The 16423-nt window shown below is 60.3% G+C and overlaps 1 protein-coding gene across 1 annotated transcript in view; it reads left to right on the plus strand.

Moving 5' to 3' along the window:
• GTF3C2 (general transcription factor IIIC subunit 2) overlaps positions 1-15064 on the plus strand; it is a 33694-nt gene extending 18630 nt beyond the window's left edge. The window contains exons 10-18 of the mRNA XM_038396178.2: positions 2828-2859; positions 3271-3400; positions 7752-7896; positions 8135-8296; positions 8401-8488; positions 8839-8967; positions 10979-11101; positions 13470-13577; positions 14243-15064. Of these exons, the coding sequence (XP_038252106.1) occupies positions 2828-2859; positions 3271-3400; positions 7752-7896; positions 8135-8296; positions 8401-8488; positions 8839-8967; positions 10979-11101; positions 13470-13577; positions 14243-14446 (1121 nt within the window). The 3' untranslated portion in view covers positions 14447-15064. The remainder of the gene's footprint in view (positions 1-2827; positions 2860-3270; positions 3401-7751; positions 7897-8134; positions 8297-8400; positions 8489-8838; positions 8968-10978; positions 11102-13469; positions 13578-14242) is intronic.
• The last annotated feature ends 1359 nt before the right edge of the window (positions 15065-16423 follow it).

Below are 16423 nucleotides of genomic sequence, written 5' to 3' on the forward strand. Positions count from 1 at the left end.
CTAGTGGAGAAAGGAAGCTGAAGCCAGACACATTCAGACTGGCAGTAAAGTGTAAATGTTTAACAGGGAGAGTCATTAACCATTGGAACAACTGACCAAGGATCCTGATATATGCTTCATCACGGCCAGTGTTTCAGTCTGGATTGACTGTTTTTCTCTAAGCTCTGCTCTAGGAATCCTTGGGTGGCAGATCTCTGGCCTGTGGGACACAGGGTCAGATTAGCTGCTCACAAGGGCCTTTCAGGCCTCGGGATCTAGGAAAAGGGACAGACACAGTACACCAAGGTAGTCCCACAGCAGCCTGGCTCGAGGGAGCTCTGAGACTGGCTAGGCTGGACCATGTTAAATTGCAGCAAGGGTGGTTTAGGTGGTTTAGGTTTGACATTAGGAAAAACTTCGTACGTGTCAGGGTGGTTAAGCACTGGAATAAATTGCCTAGGGAGGTTGTGGAATCTCCATCATTGGGGATTTTTAAGAGCAGGTTGGACAAATGCCTGTCAGGCATGGTCTAGATAATACTTAGAATATAAGAATGGCCATGCGGGTCAGACCAAAGGTCCATCCAGCCCAGTAGCCTGTCTGTCAACACTGGCCAGTGCCAGGTACCCCAGAGGGAGTGAACCTAATCATAGAAGATCAGGGTTGGAAGGGACCTCAGGAGGTCATCTAGTCCAACCCCCTGCTCAAAGCAGGACCAATCCCCAGCTAAATCATCCCAGCCAGGGCTTTGTCAAGCCTTACCTTTCTCCACACCACTCATGATTTTATATATCTCTATCATATCCCGCCTTAGTCTCCTCTTTTCCAAGATGAAAAGTCCTAGCCTCTTCAATCTCTCCTCATATGAGACCCGTTCCAAACCCCTCATCATTTTAGTTGCCCTTCTCTGAACCTTTTCTAACACCAGTCTATCTTTTTTGAGATGAGGGGATCACATCTGTATGTAGTATTCAAGATGTGGGCGTACCATGGATTTATATAAGGGCAATAAGATATTCTCTGTCTTATTCTCTATCCCTTTTTTAATGATTCCTAACATCTCATTTGCTTTTTTGACTGCCGCTGTACACTGCGTGGATGTCTTCAGAGAACTATCCACGATGACTCCAAGATCTTTCTCCTGATTAGTTGTAGCTAAATTAGCCCCCATCATATTGTATGTATAGTTGGGGTTATTTTTTCCAATGTGCATTACTTTACATTTATCCACATTAAATTTTATTTGCCATTTTGTTGCCCAATCACTTAGTTTTGTGAGATCTTTTTGAAGTTCTTTACTGTCTGCTTTGGTCTTAGCTATCTTGAGCAGTTTAGTATCATCTGCAAACTTTGTCACCTCGCTGTTTGCCCCTTTCTCCGGATCATTTATGAATAAGTTGAATAGGATTGGACCAAGGACTGAACGTTGGGGAACACCACTAGTTACCCCTCTCTATTCTGAAAATTTACCATTTATTCCTACCCTTTGTTCCCTGTCTTTTAACCAGTTCTCAATCCAGGAAAGGATCTTCCCTCTTATCCCATGACAACTTAATTTACATAAGAGCCTTTGGTGAGGGACCTTGTCAAAGGCTTTCTGGAAACCTAACTATATTGTGTCCACTCGATCCCCCTTGTCCACATGTTGGTTGACCCCTTCAAAGAGCTTGAATAGATTAATAAGACATGATCTCCCTTAACAGAAATCATGTTGACTTTTGCACAGCAATTTATGATATTCTATGTGTCTGACAATTTTATTCTTTACTGTTGTCTCAACTAATTTGCCCGATACTGATGTTAGACTTACTGGTCTGTAATTGCCAGGATCACCTGTAGAGCCCTTCTTAAATATTGGCATTACATTCGCTATCTTCCAGTCATTGGGTGCAGAAGCTGATTTAAAAGACAGGTAACAAGCCATAGTTAATAGTTCCGCAATTTCACATTTGAGTTCTTCTTTCAGAACTCTTGGGTGATGCCATCTGGTCCTGGTGACTTGTTACTGTTCAGTTTCTCAATTAATTCCAAAACCACCTCTAGTGACACTTCAATCTGTGACAATTTCTCAGATTTGTCACCTACAAAAGACGGCTCAGGTTTGGGAATCTCCCTAACATCCTCAGCTGTGAAGACTGAAGCAAAGAATTAATTTAGTTTCTTTGCAATGACTTTATCATCTTTAAGTGCTCCTTTTGTATCTCGATCGTCCAGGGGCCCCACTGGTTGTTAGCAGGCTTCCTGCTTCTGATGTACTTGAAAAACATTTTGTTGTTACCTTTAGAGTTTTTGGCTAGCTGTTCTTCAAACTGCTTTTTGGCTTTTTTTATTACATTTTTACATTTAATTTTTCAGTGTTTATGCTCCTTTCTATTTATCTCACTAGGATCTGACTTCCACTTTTTAAAAGATGCCTTTTTATCTCTCTCTGCTTTTTTTTACATGGTTGTTAAGCCACGGTGGCTCTTTTTTAGTTCTTTTACTGTGTTTTTTAATTTGGGGTATACATTTAAGTTGAGGCCTCTATTGTGGTGTCCTTGAAAAGTGTCCATGCAGCTTGCAGGGATTTCACTCTAGTCACTCTACCTTTTAATTTATGGGGTTTTTTTGCATAGTTTTTTGCATAGTTTCTGCCTTGAGTTCAGGGGACTGGACTAGATCACCTCTTGAGGTCCCTTCCAGTTCTATGATTCCTCCAGCCCTCACATCCCAGGCCTGCCAGGCTGCAGGGGCCCCAGGGTACTCGTCTGAGTGCAGCCTTAGGGACTGGGGCAGCCTCACCCGGCTCAGCTAGCCCTTGGCACAGCTTCTGCCCTTTCTGATTGTCCTGCTCTCTCCTTTCTCCTAGGTGGGCCCTTCCCAAAACACACCATCTGCAAGGTGAGTGTCTGCTGGTGCTGCTACACTGGGCCTAGCCCATACCCCCATTCCTGGCAGCCCTTCACTACCACGCTCTCCGCCCCTATGGCCCATGACTGCAGGTGGAATCTGGGTTGCTAGGGGGCACCAATGCTGAGCCCCAGCAGGGGTCCTGGCCCCTGGGGAGCATGGGGCTGGGAGGTGGAATGGGAACAGCACAGGGCTTTTCCCCCTGTGGGGGCCCAGTCTAGCAGGGGGATGGGAGTTGGGTCCCGCAGGGCCCTAGCCCTGGTGGTTGTGCAGCTCATGGTGCTGCATGATGCCTGGTTCCATGGGGCTGGTGCCATGGGGCTGGGTGCTGGCGAGGGGGCCTGGAGGGGCTGACTAGCACCAGGACCCTGCTAACCCAGGCCGTGTCCTCTGCACGCGCAGGTGCAATGCATCGCCACCCTGCAGGTTGGCTCCATCCAGGCAGGGTACTCGTCTGAGTGCGGCCAGTGCTTCAGCCTCTCCTGGATGCCTTCCAAGCCCCACCAGCACCTGGCAGCCGGCTTCTACGATGGTGAGTCAGCCTCCCGCTTGGCACTAGGACGGGCAGGGCCAGGGTGCAAAAAGGCTGGATGGGATGCTTAGCAGGGCAGGAGGATGGGCAGGCAGGTGACAGGGTGGGCACTGGACAGGGCGGCTGGGAGCAGGGGTGGGAAGGGGACAGGCTGTGGCTGCAGGGCAGGAATGTTACCCGCACAAAATTCTGTTACTCACACACTCTGGGCCGCCCTCTTTCCCCTTCCTCCCTTTCCGAGGGCTCAGGTGTCACCTCACACCCTGGACCCCCCCCCCCATTCCCAGGGTTCGGGTGTCACTTCACACACTGGGGCCCCCCCTTGCCCCGTTCCCAGGGCTCGGGTGTCACCTCACACCAGGGTTGGGCAAACATCGGGTATAGAAATTGTCTGGAGGTCTGGGTAGGGAAGGATGGGGGAGGCTATGTCTCCCGAAACAGCGAGGCATGGCCTGGCCCCCACCCCCATTCCAGCCTCCCGGAACTCCCTCCCCCATCCAACCCTCCTTGCTCCCCACCGCTGACTGCCCTCCGGAACTCCTGCATCCTATCCAAACACCCCTGCCCCCTGACCATCCCCCCGGGACGCCCATCTCCTATCCAATCTCCCCTGCTCCCCAGGACCCCCGCCCCATCCAATCTTCCCTGCTCTCCACCCCCTGGCCCCCCCCCCATTCAACCCTCCCTGCTCTCTCCGCCCCACGTGACCTGTAGGGTGGGGGAAAGGGGAGGCTCAGTCCTTTCCCTGTGCGTTCCCCTGCCCGTTTGGCAGCTCGCTCCCTATCTGGGCTTGGCTACTGGGGATAGGGGCCAAGCATGCTGGAGGTGGAAGGGGGCCCTGGTTTGCTCTGCCCCATCCCCAGCAGCAGGGCCCAGGCCCCTTGACCACCCCCTGGCAACCCCCCCATCCCGCTCCTCACCTCCCCACCCCTCTGAACTCCCCGTGAACTGTGACTGCAAGGGAGGCAGGGAGGGAGGGGAGCAGAAGGGGAGGAGCCAGGGGCTAGGCTCCACCCCATTCACCACGCTGCTGCGGGGAGTAGGGCTGGCTCCTCTGCAACCCTGTCCTGACCCCGCTCCCTGGCAGGAGCTCAGGGGCCAGAGGGAAGGGTCCTGCGGGGGCCGGATGTGGCCCACAGGCCATAGTTTGCCCCTGTCTGCTTTACACTCTAGGGTACCCGCCCTCACTCTGTTCCAAGGACTCGGGTGTAACCCTCCCAAGTTTGCAGGGTCTTTTGCCAGTAAAAGAGCCTTACACAATAATATCCTACTTAACCTCTTTTTATTAACAATCACCAAAAACAGACTGCACACACTATGCATACAGTGCTCACCACTCCCAATAAGACAGATGAACTTTTCTTGAGGGCCAATCAGGATCAGGTCCATCGGGGGGATTCCAGTTTCTACACGGTGTCATTGACAGAGTGTTGAGGTCTGGCAGCTCTGATGGGGCTGTGTCCTGGAGTCAGTTCCCAAAGAACTTCCTTTTGGACCCCAGTTTATATAGTGAAACTTGAGTCCTGCTTAGCTCTACCTTAACCAATCATTTTACTAAAATTTTACTAACCAATCCTAACATTGTAACAAAATTCTCTAGCCAATTATATCTCACCACCTTAATTAATTTACACCTAGCAAAATTAATTGTGTAACAGACAGAAACAATCAAAGAACCAGAGATCATACATCAAACAAACAATAGGGAAGTGGGGACCCCATAATGACAAAACAATTAAGAAGTGAGGATTTCACAACCACAACTATTGATAAGTGATTTCTTACCAGACAGAATGCTATCAAACTAAGTTTTCTTTCACTATCTTGACATCTGTTTCTTTACCTGGTGATAGTGTGTGCTATTAGACCAGGATCTCCTTCTTAACAGCCTGATATTACATTGTTTTAATGTAATTTAGATGGGATGTGACTTCCTGCTTCTTAGCTAATGGCTGCTGCTCTTCTAATATGGCTGCAGACAAAGGCCTCAGACCTTACAGGAGGGCGATTGGGTGGGGTGGGCACTGGAGGGAGGGGTGGGTTGGCGATTGGATGGGGCTGGCACAGGGGCCCCGGAAATGGCTACCTTCAACTGCCCACTAAGCAGCCAGCAGCTGCCCACCCTGCACCTGGTGTGGCAGGGCCCTGAGTCTTCCTGGGCCCTCTGAGTGCAGATCCATAATGCTGGGCTGTTTCCCTCTCTCCCTTGCCCAGCCCACAAGCTGCCCAGGGATGGCAGCAAGGCTGTCCCAGCCCCAGCAGTGCAGCAACCTCGGCCTGTTCTGCCCCTGCCTGTCAGAGCCCAATTCTGCAGTAGTGGCAGAGGCTGCAGATCAGGATTGAGGGGCCTCGGCAGAGGTGAGGGCGGAGGGAGGGCTGGAATGGCTGTGGGTTATGAGAACATAAGAATGGCCATACAGGGTCAGACCCAATGGTCCATGTAACCCAGTGTCTTGTCTTTCGACAGTGGCCAATGTCAGGTGTTTCAGAGGGAATGAACAGAACGGGGCAATTATCATAGGATCCATCCCATCTCATCAGTCCCAGTATCTGGCAGTCAGAGACTTAGGCGACACCCAGAGCCTGGGGCTGCGTCCTGATCATCTTGGCTAGTAGCCATTGATGGACGTGTCCTCTGTGAGCTTATCTAGTTCTTTTCTGCACGGCTCCTGCTGCGAGTCCAGCCCAGCCAGGCCCCTGCAGGAAGCTTGTCACGTGCCCCATCCAGGTGCGATGCTCCTGGGGCAGATCTGCAGCGTCCCGGCCGCCTGGCCAAACGGGAGCCGTGGATCAGCCACCTGGCTACAGCATCTGCCAGCCCCTAGTGCTGAGAGGCCAAAGTGGAGCCATGGGCCAGCCCGGCCAATGCCAGGTCAGGGCTTGCTGTGTTGGCTCTCTCTGTCTGTCTCCTTGTCTGTTGTCTGAGGTGTGAGTGCTGTCTCTGAGAGACCAGAGCTCAACACAGCCACTAAACAGCTCTTGTCTATCTTCACACAGCCATGCTGTGGTCACGTGCTCAGCTGCCTCAGTGGGTGTGCTCTGCGCTCAGTGGGGTTCCCTTGGGCACTACAGGGCTGGCTGTGCCAGAGGGTGGGCTGGTTCTAGCTCAGACTCTCCTGGCAGCTGAGTTGCAAATCCCCACCTGATGGGCCAGGGCCTAGGGAGAAAATCAGTCTCTCCGCCCTGCGCCCCCAGCACTGGGTGGCTGTCTGGGGTGGCTCCAGGGCACACAGCCCATGCTGGCTGGGAGTTCTGTGCTTAGATTTCATCCACCCATTATCAGTGCGAACTCCTCAGGAATGATCCCAGCTTCCGCACAGAGTCACAGCCAATTCCAGGGGAACTCCGCTCTATCTTGCCACCTTCGTAAGCCTGCCTTTGAGATAGCTGGTCCCTTACACCAAGAATCGCACCGATATTCAGGTTACTCCCACCCGTCTTCAGTCTCACACCAAAGACGCTTGTAGCCAATCCTATCATTAACTGAAGATTTAGGTTTGCTAAGAAGAAGTAGTAAGGATTATGTACAAGGTTAAAGCAGGCAAACATACACACCACCGAGTTAGTCTTGGGTCTCAAAAGGTGGTAGAAGCTTCTGTAACAAGCAAGCTCTCTAAGTCCTGTAGAGCAAGCCCAGGTTGAGCAGCAGGGGAACCCTTGCTTGCGCTTAGACATCCTTGCCCTCACAAAGTCCAAGCAGCACAGAGACACAGTTTCTTCTTGTCAGGGATTTTTATCCCCTTACCCCAGAGCTCAAGGTGAGACCAGGAGTTCTCATGCATCCCCTTCGTGGGGCTGGGGGAGGCAGTTAACAAAGGCTTTGTTCTTGCTAGTTCACAGTGCTCAATGGGCCGCCTTGGTGGACAGGATAGAGGCTTCTGTAGGAAGCCAGCATTTTCCATGATTTCATGCTGCTTTCCTGGGTGATGACTTGCTCCGTTAGAGAGTTGCAGTGCAAACACTTACTACCACCTTGCCCCGTGGGGCACAGATGTCAGAAGGGAGAGGATCACAGGCAGCATTCTGCAGGTGTCTCAGAGTCTGAACACCTTGCTATAAACTTACCCCCTGTGTTAGCAGCCCTAGTGCAGGTGAGTCGGGCGGGTTCCGGCTGTCTATTGGTCAGTGTTCAGGTGAGATCTCGGGGCTTTGGCATGAGCTGACACCTGGTCTGTCGCGTCACACCAGCAGTGCCAAGCGGGTCTGTACAGAGTCATAAAGATAGTTCATAGAAATCAGACAATTCCCACAGTCCCCCTAGTCCCGATGCTGTCCCTTGGCAGGATGGGGGCTCCCGAGGTCTGTGGGCTGCCGGTGCTGGGCTCACGGGCATCTCGGTGTGTTACCCCAGGCACCGTGGCCATCTGGAACCTGCCTACCAAGTCCCTGCTGCAGCGCGTGCGCCAGCCCGATGGCTCCCTCAAGATCTACCCCTTCAGGTGCTTCCTTGCCCACGACCATGTCGTCAGGAGCATCGAGTGGTGCAAAGTCAACAGGTGAGCAGTGGGCTGGGCAGGGGCAGCTGGTGCCTGCCAGGGAGGGGCCCAGTCTGGCTAGGGAAGGCCCTACCCCCACGGGGTTGGGGGGAAGTGTTACCTGTGGGGGAGGGCATGTGAGCCAGGCATCTGAGCTGGCCCTGAGGTGCTGGCTCCCAGGGGGGATGGGGAGGTGGCCCAGGGCTCTTGGGGTGTGGGGGTGCGGGGCTCTGAGCGCTGCTCCTCTTCTGGCTCTCAGCAACTTTCTGGTTACGGCGGGGAATGACCGGAAGATCAAGTTCTGGGACCTGCGGCGGCTCTATGAGCCCATCAACAGCATCAAGCGTTTCCTGACCACTGAGATCACCTGGCTGCTGCCCTACAATGGCGTCACTGTGGCCCAGGACAACTGCTACGCCTCGTGAGTGACCCTCCCCTAGGGCTGGACCTGGGGACTCCCTGCATTGCTCTGGCCCGAGCCTGGTGCTGCCCAGCCCCTGGGGTCTCACTCACTCTCTCTTGCAGGTATGGACTGTGTGGAATCCACTATATTGACGCCGGCTACCTGGGCTTCAAGGCCTACTTCGTGGCCCCTCGCAAGGGCACTGTGTGGGTAAGAGCTGCTGATGAGAGGGTTCAGGGTTCCTGGGTGCTTGGGGCCAGCTGTGCCGTATAGCCCTTGGAGGGCTGCCGGCTCCTGCACTCTGCTGGGTGTGGCTCTCAGGAACACGCTGTGCTGCCTGGAGCAGGGCCTCTGGCTCCCACGTCCCCCACTTGGTTCTGAGCCTGCGGCGGGGTGGAGCCGGGACCCCGCTGTCCGCGGGGTTTCCCTTTCCCCTTTTCTGGCCAGCTAGGGACAGCCCAGGCCCTGCCACATGGGCACCCCTCTGACTTGGCAGCTGGGGCCCCTCTGTCTTGGAGTGGGGCTAGCGCTCAGAGCTTCGCTCCCCTCTCCCTCGGCAGAGCATCTCCAGCTCCGACTGGCTGAACGCTGTAGCAGCCGGGGACATCACTGGGGAGCTGCTGGCAGCGGTGCTGCCTGACCTGGCCATGAACCCACTCAACATCAAGCGGCCCTCGGAGCGCAGATTTGTAAGTGTCTCTCCCCTTGGGGGAGCAGCCCAGTGGGCTGAGGGCATGGCTCTGGGTGAATTGCATGTGAGGGTGGGCGGGGGTCATGGGGCTCAAGGGCTGAACTGGGTGATGGGACAAGAGAGTTGAGTGGGCAAGTGGCTTGACAGAATGGGATCGTGGGGCTTGTGGACAAGTGGTTTGGCAGGATGGGTCCATAGGGCTGGGGGCAGGGGAAGGAGGGGTTGTGGAGGGTGAGTGGCTGGGAGGACCATGGGGTTGGGGCAGTGGGATGACGGGTTGTGGGGGGTGAGCGGCTTGGAGGATCATGGGGCTGGGGGCAGTGGGATGGAGGGGTTGTGGGGGGTGAGTGGCTGGGAGGACCATGGGGCTGGGGGCAGTGGGCAGAGGAATGGAGGGGTTGTGGGGGGTGAGGTGCTGGGAGGACCATGGGGCAGTGGGCAGTGGAATGGAGGGGTTGTGGGGGGTGAGGTGCTGGGAGGATCATGGGGCTGGGGGCAGTGGGCAGTGGGATGGAGGGGTTGTGTGGGGTGAGGTGCTGGGAGGATCATGGGGCTGGGGGCAGTGGGCAGTGGGATGGAGGGGTTGTGGGGGGTGAGGTGCTGGGAGGACCATGGGGCTGGGGCAGTGGGATGAGGGGTTGTGGGGGGTGAGGTGCTGGGAGGACCATGGGGCTGGGGCAGTGGGATGTGGGGGTGAGGTGCTGGGAGGACCATGGGGCTGGGGCAGTGGGATGTGGGGGTGAGGTGCTGGGAGGACCATGGGACTGGGGCAGTGGGATGAGGGGTTGTGGGGGGTGATCGGCTGGGAGGACCATGGGGCTGGGGGCAGTGGGATGGAGGGGTTGTGGGGGGTGAGGTGCTGGGAGGATCATGGGGCTGGGGGCAGTGGGATGGAGGGGTTGTGGGGGGTGAGGTGCTGGGAGGATCATGGGGCTGGGCACAGTGGGCAGTGGGATGAGGGGTTGTGGGGGATGAGGTGCTGGGAGGACCATGGGGCTGGGGCAGTGGGATGAGGGGTCGTGGGGGGTGAGGTGCTGGGAGGACCATGGGGCTGGGGCAGTGGGATGTGGGGGTGAGGTGCTGGGAGGACCATGGGGCTGGGGCAGTGGGATGTGGGGGTGAGGTGCTGGGAGGACCATGGGGCTGGGGCAGTGGTGCGTGAGGGGCTATGGGGCACAAGGCAAGTACAGGACTATGTCCCTGCCCACCTCAGCCATGGCGGCCCAGGTTGCCCCCACATCCCTGGGAGCGAGGGGCCCATGGGAGCCGTGTGCTTGGGCAGCGCTGTGGGGGCCTGAGGGAGTAAAGGGGCCAGACGTGTTAACGTGACCGGGTGGCCGTCCAGCCTTGACCTGGGGGGAGCCAGGGCTGGGGCTCGGCATCCAGGGGCCTCTGCCTGGGGGGTCCGTGGCCCCACCCATAATGACCTGTGACTAAGGAACGGCTGGCGGGCCCCAGCAACAGGGAAACCTTCCTAGGACTTTCATTGAACCCCTCTCTCTTGGCCCCTGGAGAGGCCTGGAAGGGAAAGCCCCTGGTAAGATGGTCCCTTGGCTGGTCTCGGAGCCAGAGCTGCCCAGGTGTGGGGCCAGGGTTCAGCGTGTGGGGTGGCAGTGTCCTCTCGGCCCCTTTCTGGCTGCCCTGGTCAGGAAGCTCTCAGGATGAGGGCCCGGGGGGGCAGCAAGGACAGTGCCGCTCTCTCTGCTGTTCCTACAGCTGTTCCAGTTCCCCAGGGCTCTTCCTTCGCCAGCCCCCCAGCAGTGGGGGGAGCAGCCCATCCCCTCGTTACTGTGCCCTGTGTCGTTACCTTCCAGTGCCCCAGCTCTGTCCGCACCGTCCCTGGCCCTTGGTTTGGCCCCGCTCAGCGCCCACAGCTGAGGTGCAGGCCGGAGTCACAGGGCCCCATTGTCACCCCAGACCCTGCTCCCATGGGGGGACAGCCTGCCCCAGCCAAGTCCCGGGGGTGGGAGCAGCGTGGCCCTGCCCTCAGGACGTGTCTCCTCCCCCAGCCCATCTACAAAGCAGATCTGGTGCCCTGCAGCTCTGCGGGGGGCGAGGAGCCAAGGCCGAAGACCCGGACCTACAGCGAGATGACGAAGGATCACTGCCTCCGCTTCCAGGACACGGACCTGGTACCCCTGCCAGCGGGACGACCGGGGAGCCCCTTTGTCTCCCCCCTCCTGTGTGCGGCGGGGCCTCTCTGCTCCCTCCCCTCCCCTCTCCTGTGTGTGTGGCTGGGGGGGCTCTCTGCTCCCCCTCCCCCCTCCCCCCTCCTGTGTGTGTGGCTGGGGGGGCTCTCTGCTGTCCCTCCCCTCCCCTCTCCTGTGTGTGTGGCTGGGGGGCTCTCTGCTCCCCCTCCCTCCTCCGTGTGTGTTGGCTGGGGGCTCTCTGCTTCTGCTCCCCCTCCCCCTCCCCCTCCTGTGTGTGTGGGCTGGGGGGCTCCTCTGCTCCCCCTCCCCCTCCCACCCTCCTGTGTGTGTGGCGGGGGGCTCTCTGCTGCCCCTCCCCCTCCCCTCTCCTGTGTGTGTGCTGGTGGGGCTCTCTCGTGTGGCTGGGGGGCTCTCTGCTCCCTCCCCTCCCCTCTCCTGTGTGTGTGGCTGGGGGGGCTCTCTGCTCCCCCTCCCCCCTCCTGTGTGTGGCTGGGGGGGCTCTCTGCTCCCCTCCCTCCCCCTCCTGTGTGTGTGGCTGGGGGGCTCTCTGTCCCTCCCCCCCCCCTCCTGTGTGTGTGGCTGGGGGGGCTCTCTGCTGTCCCCCCCCCCCTCCTGTGTGTGTGGCTGGGGGGGCTCTCTGTCCCCTCCCCCTCCCCCTCCTGTGTGTGTGGCTGGGGGGGCTCTCTGCTCCCCCTCCCCCTCCCCCTCCTGTGTGTGTGGCTGGGGGGGCTCTCTGCTCCCCCTCCCCCTCCCCCTCCTGTGTGTGTGGCTGGGGGGGCTCTCTGCTCCCCCTCCCCCTCCCCCCTCCTGTGTGTGTGGCTGGGGGGGCTCTCTGCTGTCCCTCCCCTCCCCTCTCCTGTGTGTGTGGCTGGGGGGGCTCTCTGCTCCCCCTCCCCCTCCTGTGTGTGTGGCTGGGGGGGCTCTCTGCTCCCCCTCCCCCTCCCCCTCCTGTGTGTGTGGCTGGGGGGCTCTCTGCTCCCCCTCCCCCCTCCTGTGTGTGTGGCTGGGGGGGCTCTCTGCTCCCCTCCCCCTCCCCCCCTCCTGTGTGTGTGGCTGGGGGGGGCTCTCTGCTGTCCCTCCCCTCCCCTCTCCTGTGTGTGTGGCTGGGGGGGCTCTCTGCTCCCCCTCCCCCTCCCCCCTCCTGTGTGTGTGCCTGGGGGGGCTCTCTGCTCCCCCTCCCCCCTCCTGTGTGTGTGGCTGGGGGGGCTCTCTGCTCCTCTCCCCCTCCCCCCTCCTGTGTGTGTGGCTGGGGGGGCTCTCTGCTCCCCCTCCCCCCTCCTGTGTGTGTGGCTGGGGGGGCTCTCTGCTCCCCCTCCCCCTCCCCCCCTCCTGTGTGTGTGGCTGGGGGGGCTCTCTGCTCCCCCTCCCCCTCCCCCTCCTGTGTGTGTGGCTGGGGGGGCTCTCTGCTCCCCCTCCCCCCTCCTGTGTGTGTGGCTGGGGGGCTCTCTGCTCCCCCTCCCCCCTCCTGTGTGTGTGGCTGGGGGGGCTCTCTGCTGTCCCTCCCCTCCCCTCTCCTGTGTGTGTGGCTGGGGGGGCTCTCTGCTCCCCCTCCCCCTCCCCCCTCCTGTGTGTGTGGCTGGGGGGGCTCTCTGCTCCCCCTCCCCCCTCCTGTGTGTGTGGCTGGGGGGGCTCTCTGCTCCCCTCCCCCTCCCCCCTCCTGTGTGTGTGGCTGGGGGGGCTCTCTGCTGTCCCTCCCCTCCCCTCTCCTGTGTGTGTGGCTGGGGGGGCTCTCTGCTCCCCCTCCCCCTCCCCCCCTCCTGTGTGTGTGCCTGGGGGGGCTCTCTGCTCCCCCTCCCCCCTCCTGTGTGTGTGGCTGGGGGGGCTCTCTGCTCCCCTCCCCCTCCCCCCTCCTGTGTGTGTGGCTGGGGGGGCTCTCTGCTCCCCTCCCCCCTCCTGTGTGTGTGGCTGGGGGGGCTCTCTGCTCCTCTCCCCCTCCTGTGGGGGGAGCCTCTCTGCTCCCCTGCCCCTCCTGTGAGTGCGGGGCTCTGTGCAGACGGGGAAGCTGGGGCCAGCAGGCCCCTGGCCGAGTTGTGAGCAGAATCCAGCTCTGTTGAGTGCCAGTCCAGAGCGCTACCCACAAAGCCGCATGGCTTACGGACTCCCCCCTACCCCCCAGCCCGCGGGCCTGATGGGGCTGTGTGGGCTGGCTGGGTGCCCCGCAGTGCTCCGAGCTGTGGGGGTCTCATGCCAAGTGGACTGTGAGAGGTCAGGCCACTGTGTTCATGGCTAGTTGGGGCCCAAGAGCAGAGGGAGTGGCTGCGCCCATGGGCAGACACCCACCCTGGCCCTGGTTTGCCCTTCCAGGGGCCCAGCTCCAGTGTCCTGCTCACTCTGTACCCTGCCCCCCCAGCGCAGCTTCCAAAACTTCTTCAGCCGGGAGCCCATGCGTAGGATGCACGAGCAGGAGGTGAAGGCCGAGCTGAGCCTGGACCGCATGCAGCTGGAGTCCATCCACAAGGTGAGCGCCGGCCTGCAGCCCTGTGCTGGGAAACCTGGCCGCCCCTGCCCCCCGCTGTGTCCAGCTCTCCCACTGGTCCCCCTTCACCCCCGCTGTGCTGGAGCAGCCCAGCCCCCCCACCAGTACCCCTTCGCCCCACCATGCCAGTCCCAGCAGGATCTCCATGTGCTCTCCCTGCACTGGCTCCTAGAGCCTTCGCAGCGGGGGGAATGCTGGGGGGTGGGACTGGACCCCAGAGGGCTTGGGAGCAGGATCCCCCTGGGCTGCAGCAGGAGCCCACTGCGGGGTGCTGGGCTAGCCCTTGCCACCTGCTGCCTGCCCTCCCTCCTCTCCGAGCTGGTCTGCTGTACTGAGGTGGAGATAAGGAGCTTGTGGGGCAGGGGCTGGGAAGGGGGCAGGAGACCTGAAGCCTCGGCGTTGTTGAGCCCCCCCAGCTACAGTGGCACTCACTGGGGGCAGCCCGCGGGAGGGTCATGCAGCAGGCCTGTCTGTCTCATAGGGCAGGGGGCAGCCTCAGGGCCCTGTGAGCAGCCCAAAGGATGAGCTGCGACCCCTTGTTCTGGTCGGACGAGTGCTGCTCAGCCCTGCTGCTGCGTCAGGTGGTGGCCCCCCACCCTGTGAGCTCTGCCCCTTCGCAGGCCCGCCTCATTCTCCTCTCCCGGCAGGTTCGCTTCAGCCCCAACCTGGACTCTCACGGCTGGCTGGTGTCGGGTGGCCAGTCGGGCATCGTGCGGGCTCACTGCCTGGTGGGGCTCACCTCCCCTGTGGGCCACAAGCTGCTCCAGGAGTGCCAGGCCCAGTTCAGCGCCATGTACAGGGACAGGCCGGAGAGCCCCAGCCCTGCTGAGCACAGCCTCCTGCAGGAATAGTAGCCACCCGACCGCCATCTGCCCGCCCGGCCGGAGTCCTGGCCTGGATGCTCCATGCCGCAGCGCCTCCCGGGGGGTCACCAGGCCTGGGGGGAGATGCCGAGCAGCCTAGCCAGGGTCCCGCCTCCAGCTGCTCAGGCTCGGGACCGGTTCAGTGCATCATGCGGCCTGCCAGCTCCCGGCCCATCTGTCGCGCGTGGGATGGGCTGAGAGCCATGGGCGACGTGCTGTGGGTAGCCCCGTCGGCTGTCCGCTTGACCCGGGTGAGTCGGGGTGGGTGGACCTATGCAGGGGCCTCTCACCCAACTGGGAGGGAAGGGGGGGCTGATGCTCTGTGCAGGGGCCCCTCCCCCAGGCGGTGCCCTGTGTGTGTAGCGTTGTGGTTTTGTGCCTGTTGCTGTCTGGTCGTGTGCCTGGCTCCCAGCGTTTGGCTTCAGGCCCCTCCTGCCGACCTGGGCGTGGGGTGCCTGTGGGCACCGCCGGGGGAAGCTGCAGAGCAGCTGTTGGGCCGGGCCCAGGCTGTACGGGCAGCACCTCGCACCCAGGCCAGGAGCCAAGAACTCGCTCACATTGAGCCGCTGTGATCTTACCTGTTCAATAAAGTGTTTGTTTTTTAAAGGGTCCGTGTGGTTTCCTTCTTGGGGAGGAGGGACCTGTGGGGGGCTGGTAGGGAGCAGTGAGGGGGGTATTGGATGGGGAGGCTGGATGGGGCTGGTAGGGAGCAGGGGGGGCACAGTGTGGGCAGGACGCCAGGCGGGTCTGGTAGGGAGCAGGTGGGGGGCACTGGATGGGGCTGGTAGGGAGCAGTGGTGAGGGAACTGGGTGGGTAGGACACTGGGTGGCCAGGGCTGGTAAGGAGCGGGTGGGGGGCACTGGGTGGGCAGGGTGCCAGGCAGGGCTGGTAGGGAGCAGGCAGGGGTGCCAGTTGGGGTTGGTAGGGAGGTGGCGGGGGACACGGTGGGTGGGGCACCAGGTGTGGCTGGTAGGGAGGAGGCAGGGGGTGGGGTGCTGTGTGGGGCAGGTGGGGAGCAGGCAGGGGGTGGGCGGGGCTCCAGGTGGGGCTGGCGGGGTGGGGACAGTGGTGGCCAGCACATTCAGGGTCTGACTTGCGATCAGGTGATGGCGGAAGAGGGCCCCGGCCTGCAGGGGAGCTTGGCAGCACATGGTGGCAGTGGGGTCCAGGGATGGGCAGGAGTCTGCCCTGGTGCCCCAGGTCTGGTCAGTGCCCCATTGCGAGGAGGCCCTTGTCCTTGCTTCAGCCCCTGACTCGAGGCTCCAGCTCGGCCCCAGGGCAGGGGGTCGTGGCCCGCCTGGCCCTGGCTCACATTGGCTACTGTGCCGGTGGTGTGTGTGTTCCCAGGGCGGGTGCCCCAGGAACGCAGTGCGCCCTGCGGAGATCCCCTGCCCCACAGCCAGGCCCCACTTGCTGCCTTGTCCTCTGAGAGGCCAGTCGCCTGGTCCACCGGCAAAGGACAATGCTGGGGGCCCCCGGGTCTCTGTCACAGAGCCGGGGCCGACGAGCTGGCTGGGATGGGGCAGGTTGTGCCCCACCCCGCTAGGCACGAGTTCCCCACCCCATCCTGTGCTGCGTGTAGCCAGCCCAGCCCACAAACAGCAACAAAGACCATGGGGGGCTTGTCTGAGGGTGACCGTTTATTGGAGTACTTGGTGGTGTATCCACGGCCTTACAGTTTGGACCCCAGTTTCCTCACCACAGACAGACACGGACGCATGGCATGGGTGACGGACAGCAACACCCCCCGGGGGGCGACACTGACCAAACTGTGACATGGGCTGGGGCAGCGCAGCAGGGGTCTCGGCCGTACCTTAGCGGGGAGGGCGGGGTGCGAAGCAAAGCAGGGGGGCAGGGGCATGCAGGTGGGCTCCTGAGCCAGCCCCCTCCCTGGCTTGTTCAGGGAAGCACAACTGCTGCCATCCCAGCAGCTGAGGGGGGTTCCTGGCTGGGGTCTGTTGGCC

Source organism: Dermochelys coriacea, chromosome 3 (genome assembly GCF_009764565.3).
Source record: "Dermochelys coriacea isolate rDerCor1 chromosome 3, rDerCor1.pri.v4, whole genome shotgun sequence".
Taxonomy (NCBI): domain Eukaryota; kingdom Metazoa; phylum Chordata; order Testudines; family Dermochelyidae; genus Dermochelys; species Dermochelys coriacea.